The sequence below is a fragment of the Alligator mississippiensis genome, chromosome 16, assembly GCF_030867095.1.
Source record: "Alligator mississippiensis isolate rAllMis1 chromosome 16, rAllMis1, whole genome shotgun sequence".
NCBI lineage: Eukaryota > Metazoa > Chordata > Crocodylia > Alligatoridae > Alligator > Alligator mississippiensis.
In genome coordinates, this window is record NC_081839.1 from 31,736,763 (window position 1) to 31,754,943 (window position 18,181).

General features: G+C 52.9%; 1 protein-coding gene across 4 annotated transcripts in view; it reads left to right on the top strand.

Annotated features, from left to right (window-relative positions):
* The window catches only part of DIXDC1 (DIX domain containing 1), a 56,034-nt gene that overhangs the window by 30,071 nt on the left and 7,782 nt on the right, over window positions 1-18,181 (top strand). For 2 of the 4 annotated variants that reach the window (XM_059719901.1, XM_006271356.4), the window contains 11 exons: window positions 6,557-6,669; window positions 8,764-8,912; window positions 12,428-12,517; window positions 12,614-12,667; window positions 13,624-13,674; window positions 15,116-15,220; window positions 15,748-15,801; window positions 16,397-16,489; window positions 16,566-16,637; window positions 17,350-17,436; window positions 17,634-17,795. In XM_059719901.1, coding sequence (XP_059575884.1) covers window positions 6,557-6,669; window positions 8,764-8,912; window positions 12,428-12,517; window positions 12,614-12,667; window positions 13,624-13,674; window positions 15,116-15,220; window positions 15,748-15,801; window positions 16,397-16,489; window positions 16,566-16,637; window positions 17,350-17,436; window positions 17,634-17,795 — 1,030 coding nt within the window. Of the gene's footprint in view, window positions 1-4,002; window positions 4,093-6,556; window positions 6,670-8,763; window positions 8,913-12,427; window positions 12,518-12,613; window positions 12,668-13,623; window positions 13,675-15,115; window positions 15,221-15,747; window positions 15,802-16,396; window positions 16,490-16,565; window positions 16,638-17,349; window positions 17,437-17,633; window positions 17,796-18,181 lie in introns of those variants that run through there. The other 2 variants (XM_019490108.2, XM_019490107.2) reach the window with 2 other exon arrangements.

An 18,181-nucleotide genomic window follows, 5' to 3' on the forward strand; every position in this document is an offset into this window, starting at 1 on the left:
GAACACATTTACCCTAAAGCTGCAATGGGTACGTGTCGGAGCAGGGAGCTTCAGCAACAAGCACTAGTGAGAACAAATGACTTTACTGTTTCATGTGCACAACTGACTCACGCTCGCCTCAGAGCCCTGTTCTTAATCTATGGATGAGGACCTGGCTTTGTCAGGGGCCTACTCATTCATAGCCCATGACTCTGAGCCATGCATGCTCCACTGAGCCTCCTAGTAGGACTTTGCCACTGGTGGGAGAGAGCTGACCACATGCATCTGGGTCTGCACTGGGGCATGAGGCTGTGCCCAGCAATAAGGCTTAGAAACAAAGCTATATCCTTGAGCACGTACATTCAGATTTTCTCCCAGTGGTGCTCTAGTCCATGCTGGTTTGCCTGCCTGAGTCATGCCCAGGACATTCCCCTGCAGCACCTTCAGATGCCCCTTCCCTGCCCCTTACGCCAAGTGGCTGTGGAGACCTGGTAGAGGAGGTGATGAGTTTTCTTAGAACAGACCTCCATCAGCAGAGCACGTCTCCTCACAAGGGTTTTCTCCCCTGGTCTTCTCTGGACACTTTTAAGGCCACATTGCACCTCTGTAGCTTGAAGTGGCAACTGTGAACCTGTGACTGGCTCCATCCCCTTGTGATCCAGGGACATGCAGAGAGAGCCCAGTAGTGCTGGCCTCGAGTGTCTTTGGGACTTTGGTGGCCAAACCTTTCTGTAGGTGAAACATAAAGCCACGGTCCTGACTGCGTGCGCACGTTTCACAGGAGCTGAGGTGTGAATCCTTTGCATCCTGGCCAGATTATAGTTTGGGAAGAGATTTTGCCTCCCTCCATTGTCTCTGCAGTTTGATGTAGCTAGGTTATTGTTCCCGTGCTGTCCTACACGTCTGCTGCAGAGCTGCTGGGTGCCCCACGGTGGCTGCATTTTCGTAATGAGTGAATTGATTTCTGTACATACTTCGCAAAGTGCTTTGTGATGCTTCGCCATGCAAGCTCTGCTAGCATAAAGCGAGGGATATTGCTACCAGGAAGCGATGTCACTGAGCACCTCATACATTAGGTAAGATCAGCAATTATTTTCTGGACAATTTATACAAACAGAACTGAAGACCAGAATGCGTGTCATGTTAATTGGGTTGCATTTGAATGAAATTCATTGCTTTGATGATAAGCGTGCATTTGAAATGTTTTAAATAATTTCATCTCCAGAGATAGACTAGCAGAGGTGCGGTGGGTCAGGACTGAAGCACAACAGCTGATCAGCTTGTAGGCACTTGGCTGGATAGCAGGGACTGCAGCCTGCTGGGGCTGAAGTGTGGCAGCTGATCAGAGCCGGAAGAGCAGGCGTTGCTGCTGTTCAGGAGAGCAGCGCCTTTCCTGAAGTGCATGGGAGTCCAGGGCTGGAATGGCACGGGGGCACTTTGGATCAGGATGGACGTGCTTTGGCCTACGACTGACGAGCTGAAGGTGCCTGACATCAGGATTGAGGGGCATTGGCACAATCTGTGCCATGGAAAGACCTGCTCTTCAAATAGGTTACTGAATGCCAACTTTTCCCTGGTTGAATTAAAGACCTTTGACCTGTCCAGGCTCGTTTGGGTTCTTTTCCCTCTGCCTTGCCGCCTACATGTCTGTGCCTATGGATCAGTGGCAGGAGAGCGTCCATAGCATTTGCAGGGTACCCAGCATGTGTGTTTCCTCATCCTGCAGACCGAGGGGCAGCAAGAGCCCCGGCAGCTCAATGGGAACCGGTGTGATATTGTATCAAGCTGGAGCTAAAACATGTTTTAATTAAAGCCAGGAATAGGCTGGGAGACATAATTAGATTTCAATCAAAATGCCTGGAGGACAGACCCTTCCCTGTCCACGACCATGGCTGCATGCACACGAACACGATGGTCAGATACCACGTGGCATGCATCAGCAGCCAGGCCCCGGGGACAGACCGAGAGGGGAGGGTGAGGGGCAGGCTTCCGTCAATGTTATCAAAGGGCAAAGCCATGGCGTTGAAGGCTGTGCAAGGGAGCAGACATGGTAATGCTATTGATTTTTGCATGGAAGGACCCAGCTGGGGAACAGATCCCGGCTGCCAGGCAGAGGGCTGCTTTTCTGTAGCCTCCAGCAGTGCCAGATACAGAACTTGTTGTCTGTGAGCAGGGAGGGAGCAGATTGAGGGTATTGTGGAAGAAGGCATCTGATGCCACTAGCCAAAGGCACAGCGACTGCAGACACAGAGGTTGGCTGTTTAATTGCAGCAGCAGTTGCCAAGTCAGGAAGGATTTATTCATAGCAGGACTCATCAGAAATCAGGAGAAGCTTGTTCCTGTGATAAGACACCAGCCTCTGCCTGGTGTCTTCAGAGAGAGAAAACTCAGCTCTGTTTTGAGGCCGGCTATGAGAGGAGCGCTCTCGAAAGTGTGTGGGACAGGCAGTGCTGCCTGGGTGATGTCAGGCTGCGGTGGTGTTGGCAAGTGCCAAGAATAGCCCTTGGTTGCATCCTTCCCCCAGCACATTGCATGTGAAGCAGGGCTGTTTTCTAAGAAAGCATGGAGCTGGAAGCTCGTTTGTTCCCATTTCTGGGTTCTCTTCCAGCGTCTGGACAGCAGCTAAGTTATAGGCTGGTTCGCTAGAGGTATCTCAGGCAAGTTGCCACCCTTTTCCGCTCCGGTGTCCCCAATTTGTGAACGGGGAGAACGATCCCAGCTTGCCTCGTGGCGGGGTTGTGAGCCTGAACTCATCAGCATTAGCGAAGTGCTTTGAGATGGTCAGGTGGAAGGTGATGGAGACAGGTAGAGCATCGCCACTCCTGCTGCCTTGTTCAGTCTCAGGCTCTCTTTCCAGGACTCAGTGTCACCCTGCCTCGTGCGATCGTGCTGGAGACCGGGTCCCTTTGTTGCTGCAGAGCCTGTTTGCTTATGAGGTGAAGTCTTATTTGGAAAAGCAGAAGCGGTCGCAGACAGAGCGAGGGGCCGGCTGTGCTCCTGCTACAGGTGACGCTGCCTGGGGTGCTGTGCCACCAGCCGCTTGGATGAAAGCACCACCGCAAAACCAGATGCCAGCTTCCTCTGTCCAGAGGAAGCAATGTGAGCATGTGTGGCTGAGAGCTGCCTGCAAAGATCACCTTGCATTATTGAATAGGAAAGGGGATGTGTTTTGTAATGGGAAGACCATCCCCTCCCCTCTCGTCCTGCTGCAGCCTGTCCCAGGGTAGCGTCCCCTGCCTACCATCAGCGTGTGCTGCATTCGTTTCCCCACGGAGCCAGCACGCTTTCCCCGTCTCAGTGTTTCCAGGAAGGAACGTTCCGAGAAGAAAAAGCAGTGGAAATGATTCACGGAGAACTTGCCAAAATCCTACCGATTCCCAGGCCGCAGAGCCCCTCATCCATCCCTCCTCCCACCTCCTCCCTTCCCACCAGCCTTCCCTCCCCCACCCTGAGCTAGACAGCACAGAGAATAGACTCTGCCTCGCACAGCCTGTGTGACAGCAGGAGGGAGAGGGAGCTGGAGACCGCGAGGAAGGAAGCCACACGCAGGACCGGGAAACACTGCGCACTGCTGACGGAGAGGCTCTGAGGCTGGAGGAGCAGAGAGCCGACGGGTCCGGGAACAGCCATCCCCGGCTGGCACCGGGTCTCTGCAGCAGGTGCTGGGAGAATGGGATGAGAAACGCAACTTGCAATCCTGAGCAAGGCTCTGGCGATGAGCGCAGCTGAGGCAGGCGGCACAACAACATGCAGCGGCGGGAGACGGACAACCTGCATGGAAACCCAGCCGAACCGAGACCCTGGCTCCAGCCGTCTCCTGCTCCAGAGTCGAATGCGTGCGTGCCGGCTGCACGTTCAGCATCGGGTGCCTCCTCGCACAGCCCCTGAGCCTTTCCTCTTGTGAATCTCTGGGCTCACATGAGGGAGCGCGGCCGGCAGAGATCTCTCCATTAGTTTGACAGGAGCCGGCATCCTCAGCACTGGACTCCAAGCATGTGAAGGGATCGAGGCATGCCCGTGGCCAGGACCCGCAGAATTTGGAGGCGTCCTGGGAAACGGACTCTGTGAGGCGAAAGGTTAAAGTGGGATCATGGGAGGGAAGCAGGTCAAATGGTGAGCGATTGTGTTGCCGTTGTCATTTGGCACAGCAGGGCCGGGGAGTTTATTAACACCGTCAAGGGATTGGGGCTCATTACAGCGGCTGTTTCCCTAAGCCCTGGCTGTGTGCAGGATCCTGAAGCAGGGATTCGTCAAGGCACGGTTTTTAGCTAAGCTGCCGCGCGGCGCTAGGAAGAATGTTGAGTAGTTTTCTGCAGCATAAACCTTGCCTTGATCGATTTGTGCATGCTGTCGTGATGAATGGTGGCGTATCCTTTTAGAGCAGAAATCAAACCCAGGCACGTCCGTCCGTGGTGATTTCCCACGCTAACCACTTTGGGAATCGGGGTAAAAATTGCAGGAATTTCTCCAGCTGCAGCTAGTTGGTGGAACCGGGGAAAGGGGTGGCCTTTAGCCTGTGCTGAGGAGCCATCCGCGTGGGGCTCAGCGGCTCGCTCGCTCCCGGCGTGGTTTGATAGGCTGTCACTGGAGGGGTGACACTTGAACCCAAGAGACGGAAATGTATTCCTGACCCAAAAAGCCCTGACTCTCTTAGATGCAGCCAAGCTGCCTGGAAATGGGAATGGAAATGTCTGTAGGGAAACCCAAACGGCTGTTGTTAAAACCCCGTGGCAGATGCTGCGGGCAATCTCAAATGCTGCTTGGCTGTGTTAGATCTACCCAAACCTTGCTTTGGGCAGCGGATCAGGTTCGGGGAGGAGCAGCCCAGGCAGAAACGTGCCCTGTTCTGTGTCCTGCTTTTTGCCACGTGGCCCATCCTCCCTAGGGCTGCCCCATGTTCCTCTCTGCTTCCTTCTTGCTGGGTAGACATCCTCCGAAGCAACAGATGCTCATGCAGTTTTCCGCTGCTGCTTCCTCCTGTGGTTCCCCCCTGGGCAGAAACAACCCGCAGATCCGTCCCTGGTGACCACAGAGGGATGGTGGCTCGCCTGGGGAGCATTCGGGGCTTCAGCTGAGCATGTGCAGAGGGAACATCAGTGACTGCTCCTTAAAGAAAGGCAGCATTGCTGGGTGCATTAGGGCAGTCAGTCTGGCTCCGTGTGCCTCTGATTTCCATGCCCTCCCTTGTCTCTTCCCCTTACCCGTGTCCTCAGCACCCCACCCCTCCGTGCACTGGACTTGTGGCACTATTCTCTGTTTTTCTGCCCTGAGCTCACTTCAGCTTCCACGGTTTGTTATTAATGAAGAGCCCCGTATAAGAGTAATCTCATGGGGAGCACTGCAGTGAGATTTGCCTTCCTTAAGGTAAACCGCTGGGCACAGCCAGGTTGCTTGGGTCCCTTGAAGAGGTCTGCAGACAGTGCAAGCAGAAAAAATGCTGCAGCTGCCTGTATCATCCTAGTCAAAAATGGTTACTCTCTTCACTTAGTGACTCACACTCATTTTTTTTTCTTGCTGCAGTGGAAGCCTATTTAGTTGAATAACATAAAACAGATTGCTGATGGGGGATAGTCTTGCAGTGGCCCTTGGGGGCAGACTAGATGTGAGCTGCTAACAGGTCATTTCCATCTCTCTTTCTGGGAGTCTTTGATTTTATTAGAGATGCACATGGCCCTGAGCTGAGGCCTTCCAGCTGTGGGAGCTAATCAGCAGCGCTGGGAAGATCTGGAAGGCAAGCTGGAGAAGCGCCTTTTCTTTCTGTAAATCTCTTCTGTTGTTTTCCCTTTTTTGTTCTCTCCCGCTTTTGTGTCTGTCCTGGGGAGAATGAAAAATTAACTCCTGCTCACACTCGTGAGGATTAGTGCTCGGAGACTTTGGAGGTACATTAAATGGGTCAGTGAGCTTCAGACACCTTTGCTGTTGTCCGGGTGATGGATTTGGGAAGAATTTCTGAAAAGAGCTGGAGAGGTTGGACCGCACAATCAGCTGAGACTATTGCACTAGAAGTATGTAGCTACTTTCTAGGCACTTTAAAGGAAGCTCACGAGTTGCTGTGTCTGTGCTCAGACAGGTTTCTGGTTATTACAGATGTCCAACCATTGGGATTTCAAATGTGTTCCCCATGCTAGATTTGTGCTCTTTAAGAAGGGTGAGAGACAAAGAAAGCTGGGTTACCGCAAATGACTTTTGCAGCACAAGAAGACAGACAATACGTACTGTTTGTGAGCAGAGCTGCAGTCTGAAGTATTGTCTGGAATTAGCTCCCTGACTTTGGGGTCTGTGTTAATCCTGCAGAGGTTATGGCTCTCATTTCCATGCTCTTCCACTGCAGGAAGAGTGAAAAGACTAATTGCTTCAGCAGCGCTTTTGTCAGCTGCTGGCATTGAAGGAGACTGGCCTGAAAAGTTACAAGCCCCGTCTGGCCTGCTAATGAATTCATTGGCATGTGGGCGACGCTCAGTGCGAGCAGACTTTTCACACGTTCACTCCTTATTGCAGACAGGGATGAGCTTGCCCCTCTTCCCCTGCCATGTTCACCGTTGGCACCAGATATAACCATTTCTCTTCTTCTCTGCAGTCTCACATCGCCCAGCCCTCTCCATAGCTCCAAGAGTGAGTCCATTGCAACCCAGTCAGAGGAGAAGGCAGGCTTTGTGATTATCCAAGCTGAAGAAACAGAAACCAAAACAGGTAGATCACAGGGGATCTGTTTCATCCTTCCTGACAGGTTAAGTGGCATGGATTAGTTCCCATGCAAGGTGAATGCTAACGTCATCCGTACGTCAACCTGTTGTATGGCAAAGTCCAGAATTCCCAGGGAAACACTGACTCCACCTGCACTTGTCATACACAGAAGGTGGAAACTGAGCCTGTGTTAGCGGTGGCCTGGATTTGTGCTGCTGCAGCATAAAACTGCCTCAAGCCATGCCCAGTGGGTTATGCAGGGCATGGGATGGCTGCATGAACATTGCCTGTTGTTACTGATATAAATCACCTCGTGTTCACCAGGCCCCTGTGTCCCCAAACCTGGTTTTGCTTCATTTCAGTCTCGAAAGGAATCGCCTGCTAAGGGGGGGACTTCAGTTGTATATTGATTCACAGCCTGTGGGAAATGGTTTCAGTGAAGCTTGTGGCCCTACTTTCCTCCCCTGAGTGTGGTATAGCAGGGTCTCTTTCCAATCATCCTCCACCCCGCAGGCTGGAGGACAGGAAAGCCTTCATGGCCCCGGCCAGGAACCCCTTTCCTCATTGCTCTTTATCCCCAAACATTGTATTGTTAAGTGTTTGAGGTGCTGCGGTACCTGGCAGCCTGTGACGTGTCGCTGTTGTTCTCCCCAGTCACACGGCAGAGTGTTTTTGTCACCTGGCTAGAGATCCAGTTGCATCTTTGATTAAGTATGCAGCATGCCTACAAGGATAGCTAGCCCTCATCTTAGCATCCCTCCTTAGGTACTAAATCTAAATTCTCGCAGCCCCCCAGAGCTATGCCGTTAGCTCGCATAGGCTATCTCGTCTGTGAAGGTTTTATGTTTTTTTTGTTATGTTCTAGTTAAAAAAAAAAATCCCATTGATTCCTTAATTTAAAATCCAGGCCAGGGATGAGCTGCAGGGATGCATCTGAATACAAATGAAAGAACATCAGGAAAGCAAGGAGAGCTGCATTTTGGGATCAGGTGTGGAGTCAGATGTGTAGTAATCAGTGAAATGCAGGTTAATGGCTCTCTGGAATGTGCTTTCATTCCTGCGTGGATGTTTTGGAGGGCGCGTAGCAGGAGACCAATGCCTAGATACCACAGCGATGGATGTGTGGATGGATATATCAGGCAGTGTAATGAACTGACTCGCTGGAAATGTCTCTGTAGGAAAAGGTTTCACACAGCAAATTACTACGGACCTGGTTTTGTGAATGTTCTGCTAAGCAGCAGCCGGCTCCCGAAGTAGCCCCATTAGTTTTGTAGAGTAAATTACTATGCAGCCTGGGTAAGGCTGCCAGAGCCAGGCCGTGCATAATTGGCAGAGCACAGGTGCTCCTGTCTGGAGCATGTTAGCTTATTCAGCAATGGGTCAGAAAGGCTCCTAATGAACTTGCCTTGTGTGCATTTCTCAACCAGAGTGCGAGGCATCGGTATGGGTAAAAGTGGCATATTCTCCCTGCCGGCACCTGGAGTGTTTCGGTGTGTGGACCAGAACCAGCATTTCTGTGAAAACCCAGGTTTTAGCAACCACTTTAGATAGAAAGTGTTTTAATAGCAAGAAGTGCTGAAACGATGAACAAGCCTCCATCGGAGGTCCCGAGGGCCTGACCCAAAGCCCAGGAGGATCTTTGTATTGACGTTGGTGGGTTTAAGCTCAGATGGTCAGGGCTTGTTGAAGGAGATGCCTCCTCCTACACTAGATCTCAGACTCCCGCAGTCCCTCGACTCCCTCTGTCAGGCCTGACATTGATCTCTGAATAAACACCCGCACCTACACGCTCCAGCTCACCTGAAAGTCCTGACGCTGGGAGCACTGTCAAGGGTTATAAAAGATGGAAAATCTCTCCAACTGTCTATCATAGGTGGGCACATCCAGAGACATCCTTTGCAGGATGAATGAGGCATCGAACCCTGAGCTGGGAGGGATCGGAGGTCCTTCTGTCCCAGCAACTACTTTGACACCACTTGGAAGAGAGTCTGGCTCCTGCCACTGGTGTCTGAGCGTGGCGAGACGGCTGTAGGCTGCCCCTCTCTTTCGGGGACTCCTCTGGTGTTCACTGGCATAACTTACAGCAGTTCTCTCTTGCAGAAGAGCCAGACTCTCCTTTTCCACCTGAGTGGCAGGCAGGGAACCCTGGATCCTGTCTGGAGACGTCATGGGAGGAGCAGCTGCTCGAGCAACAAGAGCATTTGGAAAAGGAAATGGAGGAGGCTAAGAAAATGATCTCAGGCCTGCAGGTACTTGCTCTTCCTTTCAGCCAGACCATCTTCCGGTTTCCTTTCATGCTGGCGTTTCATTGCAAGCCTGGGCAGGGGGAAAGGGTAATCTTTTGATGGAGGACTCCAGAGACTGGGGTTCAATTCTTTGCTCGGCCATAGACCTGTGGGGGGGGTCTTGGGCAGATCAGTCCCTCCCACCGTGTTGTCTATCAAGGGCAGGGGGATACTAGTCCAAGGGACGCACTGTGGGATAAATTGAGTCATGCGAGTCCCCTGTGGTGTGGTGGGGTGCACAGAAGTGCCTGAGTAGATAAGAATGCAGTCATTTCAGCTAGTCAAGACGGTGCTCTTACGCCAGAGCTCCCACTCCTTGCCCCAGCACTGGCAGGGAGTTTCTTTCACTCTCATTCATTAGTTTGTTCTTTGTGGCCCAACAATTTTGCCACTTTGCAAAGTCCTTGGCTGAGGTGATGGGGAACAGTACATGCCCTTCCCAGACTCCTGGGGGGTGCAGGGAGGGCTTGTCCTTGGGGTCTCAAGTCATGCAGACACTTCACTCTTTGAAAGGGCCATTTACAAGGTTCCTCAGGCTTTTCTCGGTGGGGCGGTTCACGGAGGGCTGGTGTGAGAGGTATGAGGGCTAGGAGGGGCTGAGGCAGGGCGTGGAAATGTGTGCGTGGCAGGAAGAACACATGCCTTATTCATTTCTAGCACGTGTCCCCATGGGGGCTGCTTGCATGTTGTAACCGAGAGAGCTACCTCCAGGGCTTGCCACCAGCTATTCCAGTGATAGCGATTCAGATGGACTGGGAGAGGCAGGGTATGTTACATGCACCCAGCCAAGGATCTCATCCTGACCAAGCCTGTGCCTAGTAGCGGATTATCAGCCCCATTGCTGTCTTTTGGGGACAGGCTGGTATTTAGCTGTATGACGATGGTGTGGTAACACATACAAATGTCAGTGCCACGGAAAGCACGGACGTCGCTCTGAAAAGGAGTGAGATTCACCGCTGGGATCCCTGCTTCTTGCCAGGGCCCTCCAGTTTCGGTAGCAGCCTCGGAGGACTGAAGAGCCTTGCTGTGATCTGTGATCAGAAGTAATGCGGAGAGACAAGGAGTGGAAGGAAATCAATAGCCATTCACAGAGCTGATCAGGGAGCAAAAAGGCTCAAATCAGTCTCATTTCAGTAAGCCAGGCAGGGCTGTGCAATTTGGCCCTTTCCGGACGGGCTCATTTCAATCAGATTTGTCTGCTGGGACCTTTCTTTAGCTGCCCCGTCCTGGTGCCTCCACAGTCCAATGCCTCCCTCCACGTGTTTGTGTGGCTCTGTTTGGGGAGCAGACCCCCGGCCCCATATGGTGACGACCCCGAACGCTCCCTGGAAGATGCCTTTCTGTTTGCGCTGAGAACCGGGCTGGCTTTGAGTTGTAAATATTTATGTGCGGGTAAACAAAGCCCACATTGTGCGAACAGCGCAGGCAGCCAGGAGGGCGCGCTCCCGGCTGACAATGGGCAGGAGACACAAAGGACTCCCAAAGAAAATAGATGCTTGATGCACTGGTGAAATCCAGTTGTATAATGTGCCCTCTGCGAGAAGGGGGAGGCAGCATTAGAGAGGCTGGCATGGCCCCCCCTGCCCCATCGCAGGAGCAGGCAGCTGGCACTGCTGCCCCCTCATCCCCAAGGAACAGAGGAGGCAGCTGACATTGCTAGCCAGGAAATTGGATTTGATTAATTGATTTTCCCCCTTGCTCAATATTTAAAAGCCTCCGGATCGCAAGGGGTTGATTGAAGTTTCGGGGCCCTGCATGCTCCATTCGGAGCCAAGACCACAGCAGCTTTCTGTGTGATTCCTGCCCAAGCGTCCTGCTGGGCACACCGTGGGACATCTGCATTCAGTGGATACACAGGGCCGTCAGTTCGCTATTCAGCACTGTCCACAGTCCTCTGGTGGGAAAACCCGTCGGCAGGCAGAACCTGACCTGACCCCACAGCCTGGGGTGAAGGGGAGCGCTCCTGCAAGCTGGACTGTGAGCTTGCAGCCGCAGAGCGGGGACAGATCTAAGCAGAAAAGGCAGGGGCTCGTTTCTGGCTGCAGCCCCTGCCTGAACTCCCTGGGCTCTGCTGTGAATCCCTGCCCTGTCAGAGAGGAGAGGGGCTCTGAGCACATCCTGTGCGGGGCAGATCAGCACTGTGACCTGTTCACACCTCCTGTCCGCTCTGCAGCGTGTTCCCTCCTCAGGACCGGCCAGCTGAGTTTTGCACAAGTTCTTCCATGTTTGCAGATGCAGGAGCATCCGTGTGGATGCGCTGGAAAGGTTAATCGCATGCTGCTCCCCGGTGTGTAGGTGCCTTCTCCATGCTCAGCAGCAGAGCTTAAGATGCTCCCTCTCCGTGATGAGGACCCTCCCTCCCCCTCGACATGACATCTTGCACAGCGTTTCCACAGCCCTCTCTGCACCTTGCCCAGGGCGGTGCAGAGTTCCAGTCCTAGCTCTAGGACTGTGGTTGAAGCTGGTTTGCACAAAGGGGAATGGTCTGTGCCGGGCTGTGGTTCTGCCAAAACTCCTGTTTTTAAAGGTATTGAGGCACCTGAGTCCCGTTGGGATCAGTGGGAACTGGGCATAAAACTAGGGTCAATTGGGGCAGCTCCCTGCACCTGGATAGGATGTGCTATTCCAAAAAGGCCCATTTCTAAATACCTTTAAAAAGCCTGGGACTGCATCACTATCACGCTCCCTGGAAGGGCACAGGAAGCAAAAATGCCTTGATTCCACTTCCATGGAGACTCCTTTCCACACCAACGGGGAAAGCTACTGAAAGCCACTAGCAATGGATCCACGTCCGTGTGTAGGCACAGGTGAGCTCGCAGGTGCTAACAGCAGGGCATTTTTGGAACAGGCACATCTGAGGCTTGGTGTTCTTCTGCTTTCCAGCACTTTTGCAAAGTGGGATGCCCAGCACTAAGAAGCCTGGGTTGGTTTTTAAAAGTCTAATTTTTAAATTGGTTGGTTTTTCAATTGGTTGTTTTTTAAAAGATATATTTATTGGGCAGACAAGGTTCTTTGGGTGAATCTGATACCTTTTATATTTATTGGGAACACTTCAAACTAGTCCCAGTAGAAAAGCCTTTTGTTGCACATCTCTGCTGGGCCTTCAGCGTCTCGCCTCCAGCTTTCACACACGTTGGCTGTCCATCAGGGACAACATTGTGCAGCTCGTGATAAAACCTAGTGCAAGCTTGAATCGTAAAAATTGCCAAGGTGCTGCCCATGCTTGGTGCAGCTTGTCTGCATGGCACCCTCACCAAGAGGTCTCTTCATGGGGACAGTCTGGTGTCTTTTGCTCCTTCCAGAAAATCCCAAGGCTTTTGTAGTACTAAGTTAGCAGAAACGATAGAATAAATTGTTTCCAGGCTGTTGATTTTGGCCTGGTGTGAAATGCTGCCAGCCAAAGCTGTGGAGAGGGATTGAATTTCTCCCTGTGCCCTCCCACAAAATCACCTGACAGGGGGTTCTTTGTTGTTGCTCAGGCTTTGCTGCTCAATGGGTCTTTACCTGAGGACGAGCAGGAGGCATCCTTTGTCCTTTGTGAACATGGAGCCTGTCCAGAGGAGCAGCTGGTAAGCACGGGCTTGTACCTTACCATCCATTTTCAGGCGGCTCCATGCACCGCCCAGCCAGACAGGGGGTAATCTTTGCAGTTGTTTTGCTTTCAGATTATAATCCGAAGTCGGCTGGACCAGAGCATGGAGGAAAATCAAGACCTGAAGGTGAGCAGGAGCCAGGCATGGGCAGATGGCATGGTGGTCAGGCTGGGGGTGACACTTCTGTCTGCGTCCTGCAGCTTTCTTGTTCTGGAGGTGGGGACGCTGCTCTCCTTGGGGCACTGTTCCCAGTGCTGCTGTTGTGCAGGGTGAGTGTGGGGAAGGGGAGTGTTGTCACTGCTCTCTGCCTCAGGTTCCATTAGCCATTAAAACAGAAAGAAGTGGGAGGAGACCTGCCTGCCAGGGGCTGTGAGAACAAATGAATTGGCTTTGCAAAATGCTTTGAGATTCTCAAATGGGGAGAACCCTTCATTACTGTGATGGTTAAGCAATGAGTTGTTGAGCTGACATTTTGCAAACCCTCCTGTTGGAACATACCCTAGGGTGAAACCTGGTGCATGTTTCCTCTCCCAGTTTGCTTCCCAGCAGTGCTGTGAACCTCGCTCTCCATAAAAAACAAATAGCCAGAAAATATTTGAATTAAATTGAGCCCTGAGAAGACCCCTGTGTGCTCATGGTGCCAAAGACTTTCTCTTGAGAGCCTTGTGCTCCATTTCCAAAACTTTATCCAGGGCAATTGTATTTCTGGCCGTGTCTGAATGGAAGCAGGCTTTCGAGTGGAAGATAAAAGCAGCTGAGAAGAGCTCTCCCTGTCAAGCTGGTCTTACTTGCGCACTGTGCTGAAGTTGGCTCTGGGCCCAGCACTAATACTGCAAGAGTTGTCGCTGCCCTGAGGGGTAGACTTGGGGGATTCACAGCTTTTCTCATGTGCTGTTTCATATAAAGGGCTTAGGGGGCTGCTCTGCTTTAGATTCATTGCAATGGGCTGAAGTCTGATGTGCTTCTGGATCCATGGGAGAAGGTGGAGTTTCTTTATTCCAGTGGGGGTGTCCAGAGGCCCAGCGCCTGTTCCCGGAGGGGCATTGTGATGCTGATTTAATCAGATTGTGTTGGATTTGCAGAAGGAGCTGCTGAAATACAAACAAGAAGCTCGAAACCTCCAGGGAATAAAGGTGAGAGGAGAGAGAATGAATCATGGTTTCGAGAGTAAAACTGGGGAGCCCGTCACAGCGCAGGAGGAGAGGCGTTGGGGCAACATTGTACCTCTCTGTCTCTCTCGGGCACTGGGGAGCGCTCAGGAGATGAGAAGCACTGCGCGTTGGCAGAGCTGACTGGCTTACTCAGGGGAAGTACCATGACCGCCCAGGGTGGTTTTCCCACTTGCAGGGGAAGTCCATGAACACGGCAGGGGCAGTATCCTGACTGATGTAATGCAATTAAAATGGCATTGTGTAGTCTCTGCACAGCAGACAGAACTCCTTACAAGAGTCTCATAGTTAAACTCCCACTTCGACACCCAGTGGGGGGATCTTGGCTACACGCTGACTTTATGGAAATGGGAGTAGCTTGCTCCTGCGGCCGTACGGCTGAGGGCAAGTGAAACTCAGGGGCATCCGAACCCCAAGCCTCTGGGCTTGGACTTGCACATAGGATGCCTGCAAAAGTATTTGGAAGCCCCAGGCGGGGGTGGAGGATGTGTGCTGGTAGCAGGACCACGTATGGTTCTTCTTATGACTCACCGATTTGGGATTGATTTGCCTGATTTGACTTGGGACACGAAGAGTTTTCTGTTAAAAAAACAAAACAAAACAAAACAAAACAAAAACTCCTGATATTTGCCCTCTGTGGCCTGGGCAGCTTTTTGACATGTCTGACTTCCTGCATGTGCAGCATTTCCCTCTAATATACGAGCACTTTACTAATCTGCTCCTGAGCATGAGGTATTTTTAGAAGCGCCCATCACACCGTGTGTATGTGTGCACGTGCATGTGCATGTGTGTGTCCCTCTGTCCAAGATGGAGCATTTAGCTTCTCAGTAACATGAAGTGAAAGGTGCAGAGAATAGCCCTGACTTAGGCAGGGATCCTGGCTGCTTGGAGATGCACACTGGCAGGATTTGCATTGCCAGATGATACCAGATGGAAGCCCAGCTTTCTTAGAGCCAAGCCCTTGTGTCCTTGACTGACATTTGCCTGTTTCTCCCCCATGGATGGGGCAGGCAGCTGGCGTGGGCAGGAGCTCTAGGTCACCATTAAGTGCCTCCACATGAACAGGTGCTGCTTCCACCCGGGTATCTTGGCAGCGTCTTTTCCTAAGCAGGAGCTCAGGCAGAGGCACAGCCGTCTCTCTCCAGCTCTGACAGCTGGCTGGGGTGTTGACGGGGAATTCAGCAGCATGCAGCAGCACCGAGGAAGGTCTAAGAGCTCATTTGGGCAGATGCTTTCACAGCTTCTGCTGCCGTGCCAGAGCTCACCCTGGGGCCACGGCCCACACAGTGCATCCCTAGTTTGGTAGCACTTTCCCTGCTTTATCTACTGGATTCAGACCAGGGTCCCAGCCTCCACCTTGCGCCTTGCTGGCACTGCACTGATGATAACACACGTGTTTTCCCAGGATGCGCTGCAGCAGAGGCTGGCTCAGCAGGATGCTTCTGTTCTTCAGCTCAAGCAGGAGCTGCTGAGAGCAAATATGGACAAGGAGGAGTTACACAACCAGAACGTGAGGCCTTTTTGCTGCTGGCAGCCACCGTGGCTCGGTGCGGGAGGTGGCAGGGCCCAGAAACTGGAGGGCAGAGTCTCCCGTAATCATGGGGTGGAGCAGTGGTTGCAATCTGGCCCTGGGGGCCGGGGGACAGGTGAATTAGCAATCACAGGCTGCGTAAAGGAGCCACCGTGACACAAGCCAAGTGGCCTGCTGTCAAGCTCACTGGCTTGCCTCGCTCTTCATTCCTCCTCCCCTTTCTCAAGGGTCCTCCTCACCCTCAGTCAAAGCAGGGACGAGCTGTATGAATAAGCGCCTAATGCATTTTGTGGGACAGCAAATGGTATGTGGCGGATGGAGCTGCCACGTATAGGCAGAGTCCGCACTGGAGAGGCAGCAGTGGCAAAGGAAGCGAGGGAGTTGCCATATTGAGGGGAACAGCCCCGTGCTGTTCATATGGAGCTCGTACTCTGTAAAGGTGCCCCACATGGCTCTGAAAAGGTTTCCTGGGACACAAAACTCACATCCACGTTTTGCTTCTGCAGGTCGATCTGCAGAGGAAGGTTGAAGAGAGGAACCGGCTCCTGGGAGAATACAAAGTAAGGGAAGCCGCCTGCCCAGGCGGGGCCTCGTCACCCAGTAGCTTGGAGACAAGGAGAGCCCGAAACCTTCTTCCTTTCTATTCTCCCGACCTCTGTGTCTCCGTGTGTGCTTCCTGCTTTGTCAAGCAGTGAAATACAGAGCAATAACAAGTGATATCTCTGGTATCCCTTGAGTCTGGCTTCTCACAGCCTGAAGGACTGGGAGGGCTGGATCCCTGGGGACTCTGCCATGCCCCTAAGGGGTGTTCACAGTGATCGCTGGGGTGGTGTGCATTGCATCTTGCACTGCGGAAGGCTGGCTGAGTGTGTAACACTCGGAGGCACACCCACCACCCTTCCTCTCTGTGTCGTTTCATTATCCTCTGTGCCTTCTGAGAGTCCTGCCGGTGTGGCTGCTGCCACAGCCCTCAGCATGATCGGTGTCTACGAAGCTCCAGCCTCTGAGGATCTGACTGACCTTTTCCAAGGAGGCTTAGAAACCCAATTAGAGCATAGGGTATAAGGCAGATTGGCTCCACCAGCCTTAACCCTTCCCTGCCCTCAAGGAAGGTGAGGGTGAGCCTTTCTCATGTTTCCCTCCACTGTGTTGCAGAAGGAGCTGGGCCAGAAGGACCGCCACTTGCAGCAGCACCAGGCCAAGTTGGATGAAATGCTCCGGCAGCTCTCCGAGGCCAGCTACCAGCAGGTACAGAACCCGCACGCTTGCCTTTTGCCCTGTGCCCTGCCGGCTCAGTGCACTGACTAGTCTGCTGTCCTTGCAGGCAGATTTGGAGCGGGAGTTGGAGCACAAGGAAGCCCTGCTGGCCCAGTGCATGAAGAGAGAAGCAGAGGAGGTATGTGGTGCTCTAGCCGTGGGATTGCATCAGGCTCTTGGGATGATGTTCCTGGATAATGTGTAGCCTGAGTTCAGTGCACTCTGTGGCAACCCAGCTCCCCTGGGCACCCGCTTTGTCCCAGACAGACCAGGCTTGATGCAATGCTGTCATTTGAGCTCCCGGGAGACTGCTCTCTGACCAGAGCGGCTGAGCTCCAGAGCGCGACCCAGCTGGAGCAACTTGTTCAAAGCACTCTAGAGGGAGTTCGGCTTTACTCCACCACAGTCACAGATGGCTGAGCCCTGGGGTCTGGGAACCAGGTGTCCCTGGGTTTCAATCCCGCCTCTAATGCTAACACAGTCTAATGGCTAGACCCGGGCCCACCTTCTTACCCCCCTCTGCTCCTACTGACCAGCCACTGAGATAGCAGAGCTGGCCACCAGCAAGAACTGTCTCTCCTTGCAGTGGACCTGAAGAGTCTTTTGCACCATGTGTCAGGTCACTTCCTGTCTCTGCCTCAGTTTCCCTGTCCATAAAACAGGAATCGTGAGCCTTGCCCAGATCCTGGGGTGCTGGGATGTTCCCTAGCGAAGGAGTGTGACATGCAGGATGCTGCTGCATCCTTGCTTTCCGCCCTCTTGCAGATTTGGGGTTGGCACTTTGGAGTCCTCTGTGGGAAAGTCCTGAAATGTTCAGTGTCCTGCATTACAGTTGTTTCTCCTTGCAACAGGTGATGGGCTACAGCAATCACAGCACCCAGAGCAATGGCTTCCTGCAGCCAGCAAGCAAAGTAGCTGCCCCCACAGCCCACAGAGGGGTAGGTTTTGCACTGCGTACCTAGAGCCATCTCGGGGGCTATTCGGCACCCTTCCCTGGCAGCTGCCTGCCTTGGAGGGGAGACTTCAGGGCCTGGAAGAAGCTGTCATGCCCAGAAGAGATGTGGGTTGGGAAGTAAGGATTTACCCTGAGCTCCTGGTTCGCACTTTGCCTGACTTCTCCTGGTCTCTTGGACAGTCGAATGACCTGCAGCTGGTGCGCGATGCTCTCCGCAGCTTGCGCAACAGTTTCAGCGGCCACGACCCGCAGCACCACACCATCGACAGCCTGGAGCAGGGCATCTCCAGCCTGATGGAGAGGCTGCACCGCATGGAGACGCAGAAGAGGCAAGAGAGAAGGGTAAATGCTCCCCAGTGAACTTGACATCTTCCCCACTCCCCTCTATGAGGTGGCTGCCAGGGAGACCTCCACCCCCTAGCATTTCTCTTTGAAATGGGCTGCTCGTGGGATGGCTTTGCTCACCTAATCTTGGAGAAGGCAGATGGAGCAATCCTGGGGGCCCACCAGCCCTGCAGAAGCCATGGGGTGGAGCAGATGCTGCTTTGTTACAGCACCTCACATCTCTGCTCTCGTGGCTTCTCCCTGGAGGTCTGATGTTAAGACGGGCTCCCCATACCCCTGTGAAGTGGTCTAACCTAATCTATTTGCTAAAGCAGGGGGCTCTGAGTCAGGACTCCTGGGCCCTGTTCCTAACTCTCACTGACTGGCTGCATGACCTTGCGAAA